At 37.6% G+C, this 14,759-nt stretch overlaps 1 protein-coding gene across 3 annotated transcripts in view; it reads left to right on the top strand.

Annotated features, from left to right (window-relative positions):
- The window catches only part of L3MBTL3 (L3MBTL histone methyl-lysine binding protein 3), a 90,675-nt gene that overhangs the window by 20,768 nt on the left and 55,148 nt on the right, over positions 1 to 14,759 (top strand). For all 3 annotated transcript variants that reach the window (XM_067466775.1, XM_067466774.1, XM_067466772.1), the window contains one exon: positions 5,600 to 5,711. In XM_067466775.1, the coding sequence (XP_067322876.1) occupies positions 5,610 to 5,711 (102 nt within the window). In that variant the 5' untranslated portion in view covers positions 5,600 to 5,609. The remainder of the gene's footprint in view (positions 1 to 5,599; positions 5,712 to 14,759) is intronic.

The raw sequence follows: 14,759 nt of genomic DNA, 5'->3' as shown, positions 1-14,759 counted from the left end.
TTACATCTGAAAAAGCATGTCTTTGCATCTGATATGGGCATTCAATTGCAGAACTGCATGCTCACTGTGAAAGCAGATGTTTCATTCTTCGGTCGAATTAATCTTAAAAAGTGAAACCCAAAATTTGGGGATTCACATGACTGCAAGATGGCAAGAATAAAGATAGAGACAACTTTCTGCTCTAGGCAAATAGTTGCTAGATACCTGTTACATCAATCTAGGGTGTTTTGCTTTCAGTAATCACAGAATTGTTTTCAAAATTCTATTTAATTAGTGCTTTAACTATATTTACTATAGAGCAATTCTACTCAGCTGTATAAAATCCAGCTTATCTACTTTGAACTGGATTATATGACAATGTACACTTAGATAATCCAGTTCAAAGCAGATAATGTGGTTTATCTGATATGATAATCTGGATTTTATGGCAGTGTAGAAGGGCCCTAAGAAAAACATGCCATTTTGCATTTCATTAATATTAAATGTGATTGCCAAATTTCAAAATAGATGAAACCAGAGATGTTTAAATGATATTTGTCTTAGTATATGTGTGGTCGGCATATGGAGAAAAATGTTAATGAAATTAGGAATATTTTAATCAGATACCATCTCACAAAAATACAGGCACTTCTAAAGAAATGAAACCACTAATCCCCACTAACACCTCATCTATACTGCCATATAGTGCAGTTTGAACTGCATTATATGGTCAGTGTAGATGAATATAATACAGATTGAACTGCACTGAACTGGATTATATGAGTCTAGACTGCCATCCAGTTCAATGCAGTTAATTTCCATTCTGAAATTGCATTAGATAGCAGTGTATATGGGGCCTAAATTTGCTGCCAGCAATACAAGCTGAGTCTACCCTGCCATATAGTGCAGTTTCGAAATACAGGTTAATTGGCAGTGTGGAGTCATAATCCAATTCAATGCAGTTAATCTGCTATTTGAAACTGCATTATATGGTAGTGTAGATCCAGCCACAAACCACACAATCATGTAAATGCAAGCTAAACTAATATTACCAGTCCCAATTTGTATTATTGCTGATTCTGCAGCTCAATTCATCTATAATAGTTGCTAATCCCAAAATTTCTTTAATCCCATACTCAGTTGTACACATCATGAACATTAAAAATACATTTTATCCCATGTGACTCTCTCTTTCTACCTGGTAAACAATTATAAAATTTGAAAGGTTTTCTTTTAGTTCCATTTACCTTTTATAGGACGTGTAATGCAAGAAGGAGCTCAACAACCTGTTTCTGTGAGCCACACATTGTATATCAAAGAGCTGCATGCGGGTTCTTGAACCATAGTTTGACCACTCATGATCTAGGCCTCTTCCACACAGCTGTATAAAATCCACATTGAACTGGATTATATGGTAGTGTGGACTCAGATAGTCCAGTTCAAAGCAGATATTGTGGATTATCTGCCTTGACAGTCTGGGCTATGTGGTTAGGTGGAAGCACCCTTATGCTTAGTTCCAAGTTTTCTCCTATATCATTTTAGCGTTTTGGGATAGTCCTACAAGTCATAATCAAGAATAACAGGTTGGAGTGATAGCTCTGATGTCATAGTTTAGCTATGTTACTCTTTCATCTCTTATCTTTTAAAAAAAGCTAGATAAGTGCTCGCTTCCTTGAGCTGGTGAATACCTAGCATAGTCTACCTCTTTTATGATGCCTTTTAGTTTAGCCATGAAGAGTCTAAAAATGAATTCTCTTTGTATATATATGTGTGTGAGAGAGAGAGAGAGAAAGAAAGAAAGTGTGCCATGGGAAGATATATGAGAGAGCTTTCTTCCCATTTTACCTTCAGATTACTGAATTCCTGTGCCAGTTCATTTTCTTTTGGCAGGTTTAGTCATGCTGTTGGGAAGATGATAATAGTATATCCAAATAGGAATTTTGCTCAGCTGTATTATTGACACTACTGACTAGATGCTCTATTACAGCACTTGATATTGCAGTGGACCTTCTGTAAGAACGAAGAATTGACTTATCCTGGCAATAATATACTGTTTTCTGAATGCTGGGAAAATGCAGTAGCACTGAAACAGGAACTTAAAAAGTAGTGCCTAGTTGGTTAGTGGGCCAATGTTGTCAGGTTGTGTTACAAACTGTTCTTAAAAGAGGGCCCGGTAATAACTAATATGTTAGATGAAAATTTCAGGCTGGTTATAAATTGTGAATATGAGCATACAAAACTATATATTCCACAAGTTAATAGCATAGAACCATGACAGTTTAATAATAATAATAATAATAATAATAATAATAATAACAACAACTTTATTTTTATACCTAGGGGACTCGGGTGGCTTACAAGGGACACGCCCAAGATTATAATTAAAACACACACATAAAACACTTTAACCAATTAAAACATCAGATAAAACAAATAACAACACAATTGAAAGCAATATAAAAACAATATAAAACTGTAACAAATTGTTGTAGATGATAATGCCATTTAAATCAAGTGGTTTTAATCCAGTTTAAATTAGTTTTAGGACCCATCTACATAGCCATTATAATGCAGATTGAATTGGATTATATGGCAGTGTAAATCTAATCCAGTTCAATGCAGTTCAGTTTGCATTATATGAGTCTACACTGACAACAATAATAATAATATGCTTTATTTATATTCCGCTCTGTCTCCCCGAGGGGAATTACAGTACACATATATGGCAAACATTCAATGCCGTCATACAATTAGCAAAGACAGGCAGTACATAAACAGAGGTAAAGGCTTCTCAGCTTTTCCATCTTGGACATCTGGAGGCTGTGCTCGACTCTAGCCATCGGGTTCGGATTGGGGGGTGGGGGTACTGATGCTTCATCTTCCATGCCAAGGAGCTTTGTTGTCCTTAGATGCTCTCCCAATTGAATTGCTAGCATGTCCGCATAGCGCCTTTATTACCTCCCCACCAAAGAGGTACCTAATTATGTACTCACATTGCTGTTTTTGAACTGCTAATGAGCAGAAGCTGGGCTGACTCCAACCAGGCTTGAAATGTCAACCTTTCGACCGGCAAGATTTTCTGCAGCTGGCGATTTAACCCGCTGTGCTAAAGCCCTATAATACAGTTCAAGCTTCATTATATGGCAACGTTGATGGGATCAATGTTGTAGGATCCCGCCTCCCCTACTAGACCCGTGCAAAAGACAGCTGTTGCATCTTCTTCTAGCATGTGTGTTTTTTACCCTTTGCTAGATATACCACACTGATACTGCTCAGCCACACATGTTCTATGAAATGTTGGAAGGTTTGTTTATGCTGAAAGTTTCCAATTTCTGAAGCATTTGTTTAGCAAACTTTAAGGTTTGTTTTTCTTTTTAAAAAAGAAGCAAACAATGTAAAGGAACTAAATTGTTTTACAACATCAATTGCAACATATGTGGAAAAAGACTTAATAATGCATAAATAAATAGCAGATGGTTTCAAAAAGTAACTTTCCAAGCTAATTAGAAAGTGAACTGAGAGAGCAACTACCTCACTCTTTTTAATGTTTGGTCTGCCCCAGAGACATGCATCATTTTGTGACACAGGAATTCAAACCCCTTATAAAAGATATGGACATGTACATAAATTGTAATAATTAAATGTATGGGAACACAATAGCTCTCATGAAACCCTTTTTTATATTCTTTAAAATATGTGTTTTATTGCTTATTTCACATAAACTCAGAAGTTTCTCTTTACATTTATGTGACCCACGTACACACTGCAGTCGACACACTAGCATGTTGTGACACAGTTTGGAAAGTTCTAGTCCAGTGGTTTTTCATATTATGTTTGTTCAAGCCAGTACTTGCCTTGGGGCCAGATTGTGGTCCTGATCAGGGGGACTTGTGAAAAAATATATATTTAAAAATATTTTCACTTTAAATTATCGTCATAATATCAAGTGAAGGTATATTTCTTCCCCCCCCCCCCCAAAAAAAGTTTTCATAGCTAAAATAAATCCAGCAGAATACACCCAAATGAAAGGTTGATGAAACTTGTTCATAGTAATGGCTTCTGCTTACAGCACATATAATTTATAATAGTGTTAAATAGGCAGCAAATCTTAGTTTGCTATAAATAAAGCAATTGTATAACCTGCTGATTATGCAGAAAAATAAGATGGAGATTTGTTTACTGTTTCATAATATACACCAGGAAATATTAACATTCTTCACATGTTCTGTTGTTTTGCTAATACTTGTTTCACGAATTCAAAAGCAGTAGCATCCTAAAAGCATTAAATTGGCCGGATGTAGTAGCCAGCCACATGCCATTATTCTGAAAGCACCATATTTTTTAAGCTCTTCATTATCACTTGAGAATTATTGGACAGTTCAGAACAGCATTATACAAACAAAATTGCCAGGTACTTATTTGTGGAATTGCTTTAGATGAATACACTGAGTTGTTGAAATCCCAGCCAGATATAGAATCCTACAATTACCCAGATCTGTCTTCATCCTTAAATTAAACATAAGTGATCCTTGTTAAGTATGAAACAGGAGTACAGAACGATATAGCAGTTGCGTATGAACTGAGCTGCAAATTAATTTTATATGTTGTACCAGATATACTTCACTTGAAGACAGATTTGAGTAGTGCCTAGCATCATTTTTCAAAAAATGTGAACCAGGGATTATTTTCTTTGCTTTCACACTCATTGGTGCAATCGAAATCTTGAACAGCACATAGCAGAGATTGCTGCAAACCTGTATTCCAGCTTTTCCCAAAATTGTGTTTTTTAGATGTTTTAGTTTGTCCCAAATAAAGTTCATAAGTAACTGCTATTTTGTTCTTTACTTCTGTTTCAAACTTACAAGAATCCCTTATGTTTAATTTAAGGATGGACACAGATCTGGGAAATAGTTGGATTTTATATATGCCTAGGATCTCAACAACGCTGTGTATCACCTGAAGCAGTTCCAAAAATAAGTGTCTGGCAGTTTTGTTTGTATAATGGTGCTATAAACTGTCCACTAATCTTGAGGTGATAACAGCGCCTTTAAACCTTTTGTTGTTGTTACAAAGACTGATGTACTTGGTAGGCCAAGGTTTAAATGCAGCAGCAAGTTCCAGTGGAGATTTACCTATTGAATCTCCTGCTGACTTAGGTAAATACTATAAATTCAGTAGATCTAGTTTATTTGGGACTAGTCCCAAAACATCTGAAAATGACCAGTTTGGAAAACACTGGTACACATACAAATTAATATGGTGGTAAAATGATGTATGAAGTGATTATACTAGTAGAGAGACATCCCCACCTGTGCTCTATCTTGAGACCCTTGTAACAAGACAAACTTTGTGGTTTCAACAATAAATCACATTTCTTCCCTTCACCCCCAATCGCCACTCTGCTCAGCATGCACTCTAATGGGCTCTGGAGAGCTCAATTGCAGTGAGATTTTCTTCTAACAAGGCATCTCCAAACTCTTGATTATGATACAAAGCATTATAATTATTGAGGGGCAGGCAAGTATTGTGAAAACCATGGAAAGTATAGTGGTGAAGAAGAAGCATCGTAATGTGCAATTGGATTAGTGAAAACATTTTCCTTATGCTTCTTATTTTACAGTATAATCACCATGACTGAACCAGCTTCAAGTGGAAGTGGACAAGATTTTGACGTGTTTAGTGTAATGGACTGGAAGGATGGGATTGGTACCCTACCTGGAAGTGATCTAAAGGTAATATTTTTGTATTTTTAAATATGTTTTTAATTGGCAATTTAATCATTAAAGCAGAGACTAGGACTTTCTACAACTCCCAGAGTATCCAACCAGCATTGTTGGCTTTGCAGTTCAAAAAAGTAACTTAGCCTAGAGAGAGAACCAGTGGTATGGGTTTTCCAGAAAAAAAATACAACTGGAAAAAGTAGGAACATTCTACAGTGTTATAAATAATGTTACCTGATTTACTACAGGTGGTTTAAATGTTTACATTCAAACACATTAAAAGCGTTATGTGGAGATTATGGTAGTAGAATATTTCAATGTATTGTCAAAGGCTTTCATGGCCAGAATCACTGGGTTGTTGTAGGTTTTTTCGGGCTATATGGCCATGTTCTAGAGGCATTCTCTCCTGACATTTCACTTGCATCTATGGCAAGCATCCTCACTACCTCTGAGGATGCTTGCCATAGATGCAGCCGAAACGTCAGGAGAAAATGCCTCTAGAACATGGCCATACAGCCCGAAAAAACCTACAACAACCCAGTAGAATATTTCATTTCTCAGTTCCCCATTGTATATTCCATGTCCTTAGAAGAATAACTAGAACTGTCTTAAATTGAGCTCATCTAACACAACTGATGGCATTATAACAACTCTTGAGAATTTTGCACAAACATAAGTGTGTGTATTATAATGTGGAAAAATAAACTATGGCAAAATATACCACTGGAAATTTTTCCATCCCACTCGTCTGGAAAGAATGACAATCTAATATTGCATAAAGATAAATATTTGTTTTTATTAAAAAGATTTTCAGACATACATATTGGCCTGGAGAAAATAATATAACAATTACAAAATGAATTCAGTAAAAGGTAACAGAACATTAATAATGAAGTAGTAAACAGCAATAAAATAACAAAAGCAGAAAAAGGTGTTGTAAAATCAGCAGTAAAACTTTATGATAAAGCTAGAAGTTGAAAACAAAAAAAAAAAAAAACAGTTAAAAGCCTTGGAGAAAGGTTTTTTTCTGACCCAGAGAAAATACTAAAATGTGTTCTGCTACTGAACACACCCCATTGTCAGCTGTCACCAACCTCATTTCTGCCTGTGGTAGCATCTCCAATGTCAGCTCATCTGCCTTAGTACCCCAGGTGATACAAGAGGTAGATAGCACAAACTTCAGCCAAATGGGAGGGTTGCAGTACATGTCATGCAAATGCCACAGCCCTGGTCTAAAAGAGAAACTCTGCCAGAGTAGAAAAATACAGGCTGATGGAAGAAAATGAGTTCTGCACCAAACAACCTTTAGCTTCTTTAAGAAAATGTCTACTGTCCTGCTGCCCTCCTGGCTATATTGACTTTCCTACTTGAGAATATCAAGCCAAGAATGTCTACAAAAGCTCAGAAAAAGCTGCATTGTGGACAGCAAAAAAAAAAGCAGAAGGCCTGAACCAGCCCTAACAGCATTTATTTGTTTGTTTGTTTGTTTGTTTATTTATTTATTTATTTATCACACTTGTATCCCACCCTTTTCAGCTCGAATGCGACTCAGGGCAGCATTAGTGACATTAGATACTGTATGCACAGTGAAATAATAATTCTTTCCATGCCATGATACAGCCATGATATGCAGCTTCCCCCATAACAACCCATCAGTCAGTCACATTGATACTAATATATTACTTGAGATCAAGATATGATCCCCATCCAGTTGATGAAGCACAGGTTCTCACTTAATAGACAATGATATGGCCACAGATAGATATATGTTTCCGAGTTCAAAATTTTGTGTCCTGTTCACCCCATTACCTCAATAGATATATTGAGCAATGATCAGTCTAATTTTCCCCCAAGGAACTCTGTTTGCTTTGGGAAATTGATGCTTCTGTTTGATGTTGATGTTTTGTTTAATATCTGATATAATAGTTTGCATTTTTATGTAATTCTAGTTGTTAAGTTATAATTTACTTTTATATGTTGGGCTGTTAATTTTCGCTATTATGGGTGTATTGTTGTTATGTTCAGGCATCATTAAATGTTTGCCTTTTATGTCTGGAATTCGCCCTGAGTCCCTTCAGGGAGATAGGATGGAATATAAATAAAGATGATGATGATGATGATGATGATTATTATTATTATTATAAACTGAAACTAAAGGGAAGATTAGCATCTTCAACCTGGATGAGGATGAACATCAGCTTGGAAAACAGACCCCATCCAAGACAATGTACTAATCCTAAAACAATAAGCCTAATACTGAACAGGGAGAGACAGAGCACTATGAGGTCATTTCCTAGACTTTGCATACATTGTAATCTTATAAGCATGGGGGGGGGGGGGAATCACCTCTTAGGAATTCAAGGGCAGTAAAGCAGCAATCGGAAAGGTTACCAGGCCAGTTAGGTTCGATGCAGATGACCAGGGCGGTTTTAAATGGTGTATTTTAATATTGAGAAACCGTATTTTCTTGCATATAAGACTACTTTTTAACCCAAGAAAATCTTCTCAAAAGTCAGGGGTCGTCTTTTACGCCGGGAGTCATCTTATACACAGGTAGTCGTCTTATAGAGCAGGTGCTGAAACTTCCAATCCGGATTGGAGAATCTGTGGTTGCCTCATATGGTGGAGGGGGGGGGGGGAGCTCAAAAATGGTAGTGGCCGCGTCCCTGCCGTATGCAGCGACTGTATGAAAGTATTAAGGGTGATGCTGTACAAGTACAGTAGAAGAAAATCCATTCATCAGGATTCGTGGACCTAATGCGGTCCAAATGGGGAGGTGAAGGGGTGCCTCACCAGGAAGGTGTAAGTGAAGGGCAGAGCAAGCTGCAGATAGAGTGGCTCTGGGCCCAGAAAAACACATCTCTTTTACCTGTCTGGGCTGCCCTTGTATTCTATTACTGTACTTCCTTCCCAGCCTCTCAGATCTCGCTCCTGACGACTGTAGTGAAGCGGTGCAGGTGCGCATGTGCGAGATCTGAGAGGCAGAGAAGGAGGTACAGTAATAGGAAAATTACCATATTGAAATCAAATCTGATGCTTTTAAAATTTTTATTCGGTGTGCGTTGGAAGAGGGGTGGTCTTATATTCCAAACTCTATATTTTAACTGGAAAAGTTCGGGGTTGTTTTATACACCCAGTTGTCTTATAGGCCGGAAAATAATGGTAAATGTTTTTAATGTTTATGTATGCGTATATGAATTCTTGTCCTGGCATTGAATGTTTGCCATATATATGCTGTGCTGAGTCTCCTTCGGGGTAAGAAGGGCGGAATATAAATGTTTTAAATAAATAAATAAGGTGCAATGATGGCAACTAATTTCTGGACAGCAGGTGTAATCCACATCCACTGGCAGAGCTCATCTGATCCCTTTGTTACTATATCAAATATATTCAGCGATAGCCATGTTGACCAAACAGCGAAATAAAAAAATTGTGCACTTCATGCCAGCTTTTGAACTTCCACTGTTTTTTTTTTTAATCAAGCAAAGATGTTAAACATCATATAGGAGAAGAAGAGTAAGAGTGTTGGGTCGCAGACCTACGTTTTGTATCAGACACTTTCTCTGGTTCTGTTGATCTGGAGGGACCAGCTGATTGTGGGCAGTTGTTGTCTCAGTCTAACTAAAACAGAGAATGTGATTTGGTTTCTCAAATCTAGCTGTGGATGAGAGACCTATTGCCACACATCTGTAGCCCTCAGAGCATCAAGTAAGCCCCAAGGGTAGCAAAGCCAGGGTCTTGCTGATAAGTGGATGCTCATAGTTTGGGACGCGAGGCTTCATTCAAGGCTACAGTCCCATCTGCCCAGCCTCCCATAGTGTGCTGCAAAGGGGAAAGACCCAATGATCGCAAATGAACAGGAACAAAATGTGAATTGTGAAACAGAGTTCAATGCTTCCTATATTGTAGAATATTCCAAAGTGTCCAGTGTTTTTTTGGAAACAGGTTCAGATTGCAGTTTGTGTTGGGGGGCAGTGTATAAAACATTTCTTCCTGGAAGTGAGACAGTGTATCTGTAGTCTTTTCTGTGTCTGGAATGTATCAGGTTTGCAAAGCACTGCTAACAGGCAAGCTGTACAGAACAGCCTTCAAACTATGCCCTCTTGGTTGATTGATTACATGATTCAAAGCAAGGAACAGCATCTTGTTCCTGTGCTAAACCTTCCACATGATAAGCTCAGCCAAAATTGGAAAGAATTCAAGGACATTAAGCTATGAGACATGTCAGATTTATCTCCAAGTTCTTCCATGGATATATCAAGGATAGTAAAGTGTAGGATTTGGGCCTTATGCAAATCCCCCTCTTTTTTCCAGCGAGCCCATACTTCTTAGAAATTTTAACAGTAATGACCTGAAATATGTCAAAGGCTGGTGTTATGTTGCCTGCATTTTTGGAAGGTCTTTGGCTTTTTGAAAGATACGCTAAATCTGGCACTGAAACTGCTTCCCACACACATCTCTAAGAGGAGAAGGAAAAAGAGTGGCAACCTTATTCAAACAGAAAGAAAGTGACAAAAGCAGAGCAGTGGCCTCCTTGTGAACCAGGTTAGACCAAGGCCACCCTCAGGTCTTGATTAGACAGGATGTTTGGCAAGGGGAAAAGTACCTTACAGGCCATTGAATTCTCCCTCTTTTAAATAGTGAGATTTGAGAGAGGCCTGCTACTTCAAAAAAGGCTACTCATCATTTTGATTATAAGTTTAAGCAGCCTAGATAGCCAAGGCAAGGACTATAATTCTAATAAAAGTTGTGTGGAGTGCAGTGTCATTTATCTTGATTGCATTGCACGGAAGGTGCTGTAACTGACTTCCTATGGACTTGAGCTGATTCTAGTTCGTTCCAGGAGCCAAGATTTCCTCATGCAACCATCTTGAATGAGAAATAGTAGCAATTCTGTCTTTTCATTATCCCCATGTTGGTTGTGATTGTGCTGGCAAGAGTATGTGTTTGCAATGTTTTTCACAATCAGTGGTGGAGAAAAGCAGACATGGAAATCATGTCAAGCCTTAAATAACTCAAAGATGTAAAAAAGATCAGGAGTTTAGAATTATCTTCAAACACACCATGGCAACCAAAAATACTGTGGTGAGAAGCATATGAGAATAAAACAGTTTCTGTTTGGTTGCTTGCAAGTGATTTGAAAACAAATTTTAGGGCTTTCCTATATGAGATATGTGTGTGTGTGTGTGTGTACTGATTTCACAGGACAGCTATAATTGTGGATTCTCAGGCTTCCTTTCTCTAATAGGCTCATTGTGTGCTAGTTTAATATGTTTCCACAAATGACAGCTTCTAGTGCAATGTATCTGACATCCATTTGCCAAGAGCCAGGAACTACTAATAGCTGAGGAAGAAAAAATAGCTACTACATACTGTATCTTACAGTCAGATCCATATTTGACCTTCAGTAACAGATGCAAAGTAGCAAGATATGGACAAAGCTATAAATATTATGCAATTGCCCTGGACTTATCCATACAGTCTTAAAAAAGCGTGGGGTAGAGACAATATTACCTCTATATGGACAGTTCCCGAGTTACAAACATCCAACTAACACACAACTCATAGTTAATAACAGGGGTGAGACAACAGGGAGTGAGAGAAATCCACTCTAGGAAGGGACATTCATTCACACCTGGGAGAGTTATCATGGGAAAACTGTGGCTCAGCTGAAGCTTTCTCACCAATCCTTATTTCCTCAACAAGCCAATTTTTTCAAAATCCCATTATCTCAGAGGCAGAAAGTGACGTGAAATCTCCTGGAAAAGGGAAAGAGACAGCAAAACAAGCAGGGGAGCTGACCCTTCCCCATGGGAAGGATCTAAAACTCCCCCCCCCCTCCCACACACATTTAAAAAGTACCTATTCCGACTTACACACGAATCCAACTTAAAAACAAACCTAGAGAACCTATCTTGTTTGTAACTTGGGGACTGCATGTATTACCTTGCTCCTTTGCTTTTGCTATCTTTTTTCTTACCTGAAATGCTCAGGGAAGTGTGTTTTCTCCATCAAATAATCTCTTAATGATGTCAGTGGCTTCTTTGTTAAGAATTTATGAGAACTTTACCTGTAACATTCTTGAGTTCTTCATTTAAAGAAAGCATGGGGGGGGGGGGGGAGAGAAGGTGCTCCTGCAATGAATCCTCTAACCACCCTTTGAAATATGCCCTGGAAATGTTCAGTGGAATCATAAAAAGGAAAAGATGCCAAAGGTAGCCTGTGTGATTTGAATCCCGGCTTGGTCAGTTATTTTTTCTAGAAAAGATTACTTTGGATAATCATAATAAAACTTTATTTCTTCTAGACCGCTTTCTCTCCCCAGAGGGACTCAGGGTGGTTTACACATTAAAAAGGCAAACATTCAATGCCTTGAAATGGGTACAAACACATCATGGTTAGTAACAGCAGAAAACCTACAATGAAGGAATTAAGCATAAAAATAAAACAGGGAGATGTGATTACACATAGTTGCAATATGGCCACCAAGGCACATATTCTAGGATATCCAAGAAATCCATAGAGCCCATGTCACTAACCACTCTTTGTTTGATAGGCAGTTTCTTCCCAGTCCTAAGAAAATAAGCAGCATAGAAAAGAGCCATCCATAATGCTTACACTGGCCTGCAGAACTGAGGGTCATAAAAACTTTTTTGAAAAATGTATGTTGGTTTTATAGGAATCTGGCATCCTAAATTCAGAAATGACCTCAGACTTGCTCTATCACATGTTTTTTAACAATATGTTTTAATATTTCTGTGTTGTCAGATGTGACTTAATGAAATTTGTATTACAATTAGTTATGAAATTCATAGGATAACATTTTTCAGCACCCAAAATACATTAAAAGCACCTTCAATATTGAAAAAAGGGTTTTTTCATTGTAGCGTTTTCTTATTAGTAAATAGATTCACTGAAACAGTGTTCTTTAATTTTTTCTTCCAAAATTTTCCAACAGGAATGCAGATTACATTTCTTGTTTTTAATATTGAAGGTTGTGTTATTTATAGTAAGCAATTTTATACATTGCCTTGAGCAATTTTTCCAGTTTGCTGCTTGTCTGCAATACAATTGCAGTTCTTCCAAACCTGTTCATTATCCAGGTTTGTTTGTAACATTGCATGCTGCTCTTTGATTCAAATTATTAATCAAATGTACAACGAGGTGAACATAAAATAGAAAATAGTGAAGCAGACTGACTTACAGTTTGGTAGAGAACTGGACACTAACAAAGGTTTTCAAGCCTTGGAACTTTTCTATTTGGCAGCCTGTTCAAATCAGAAACACTTCAGTGCTTTACAATTGCTTTGCACTGTGTTGAGGACTTGGAAGAGTTGATATCTTCAAAGCTGAAGAGCATATATAAATGTGAAATGCCCTGGGTTTTTGAATCACTTTAACGGGTGTACACAATCTCTATCACCTTCAGATTCAAGTGCTTCCTTCAAATTGGACAAGCTGTAGTAATTTAAAATTGCTTCCTGGCAGAATGGCAGTATATGAAATATTTTAGGTCTTGTGTTTTCTCAAGTGCTATATTGTCAAAGTAGAATTACAAATTGGTCTAGTATTTGGCTATTACATCCAAACAAGCCAATGCGCTAATTTTAAAAATCATTGCAAAAATAGACACAGCCAGGAAGTTTTAGAAAGAACACATGGGAAAATTAATGGTATGGCAGGGTAACCACAGACAAATCTACCATTAAACTTAAATTATTCCACATTTCTGTTTTGAAAATCTTAACGTTAATGCAATATCATTTACAATTTATTATCCTGTAACATTGTCTAATGTGGGGCAAATATGCTTTGTGCTCTTTGGATTTTTTTTTATTTTCCAGAAAAAACCCCCCAACAAACAGCACCAAATGTAAAAGAAATACACTTAGAATTTAAGTAGAATTCATACATACCAGTGTTAGTCTGGTTAAGCCTGGATCAGCATGCACTTGGCAACTGAGGCTACTTCTGTATTGTAGAATTAATGCAATCTGACACCACTTTAACTGCCATAGTGCACTGCTAGGAAATTTTGAAAGTTGTAATTTGGTAAGGCACCAGTAGTCTTGCACAGAGAAGGCTAATGACCTTGTAAAACAGTGATTCCCAACTTTTTTTCTTTGGACCAGGGACCACTTTGACCAGGGATCACTCTCCAACATTAGTACCATTAGGGTTACAAATCAGTTTTTGGTCAACTTTAGAGTCGGCTTGGTTATTTGGGATGCTAATTCAGAAAATTGCATTGGATAGACCACATCAGCTCTAATTTCCTATACGGAACATATGCCATCCAGTAGTCGCCATCTGCTTGCCCACAGAAAACCATGTTTAATAATCTAGAGCTGATGTGGTAGTAGTAATCTTTCGTGGGTAGTCAGCCTCTCCCTTCCTGCCATCCCCATTGTTTCAGCAGTATAAGAGGGTTTCACAAGACAAGTCACTCTCACTTCCGTGTCGTTCAAGGCAACAGTGTAATAATGGTGAGGCCACAGACCATGTTTTCGTTCTTGCAGACCACTGGTGGTCCAGGGACGACAGCTTGGGAACCACTATTGTAAAACTACAACTCCCATGGTATTTATTCGTTCTACACTGTAGATGCACCCCAAGAGAAAGATGTGTGTAGCATAAGCTCTTGTAGTCTGAGTTTACTACATTTCTTTCATCAGCTGCGTAGAGTGATGTGGTTAAGAACATTTATGCCCATGAATGAGCAGGTGTATGTAATAGAAATAGATAGTAAATAGCAATAGAAACACAAAACCTTTGAGTGTGGTGGTGAGGTAAGAAAGTCAGTTTTAAGAAATCTTTTGATCATCAGGACAATAACAGAAAGAAAAAACTGGGGAGAACCAAACCAGAAAAAGCTCGATTAGGGATAGGAAGCTTATCCTAATCATTTGCTAATAGAGTGGTGCAAAAAAGCGACACCATTGTAATGACATTCTAAAGCAATCAGATATCTAACAGAAATGCCTAGTTGGACACAGCATTTGCAGTGCAGGAGAATATAGGGGCAGCTTTCTGCTCTGACACACTGCAACATCTACATAG

The sequence above is a fragment of the Anolis sagrei genome, chromosome 1, assembly GCF_037176765.1.
Source record: "Anolis sagrei isolate rAnoSag1 chromosome 1, rAnoSag1.mat, whole genome shotgun sequence".
In the NCBI taxonomy this organism is placed as follows: domain Eukaryota; kingdom Metazoa; phylum Chordata; class Lepidosauria; order Squamata; family Dactyloidae; genus Anolis; species Anolis sagrei.
The sequence above is the reverse complement of the archived record's forward strand: the minus strand, read 5'-3'. Positions and strand labels throughout refer to the sequence as shown.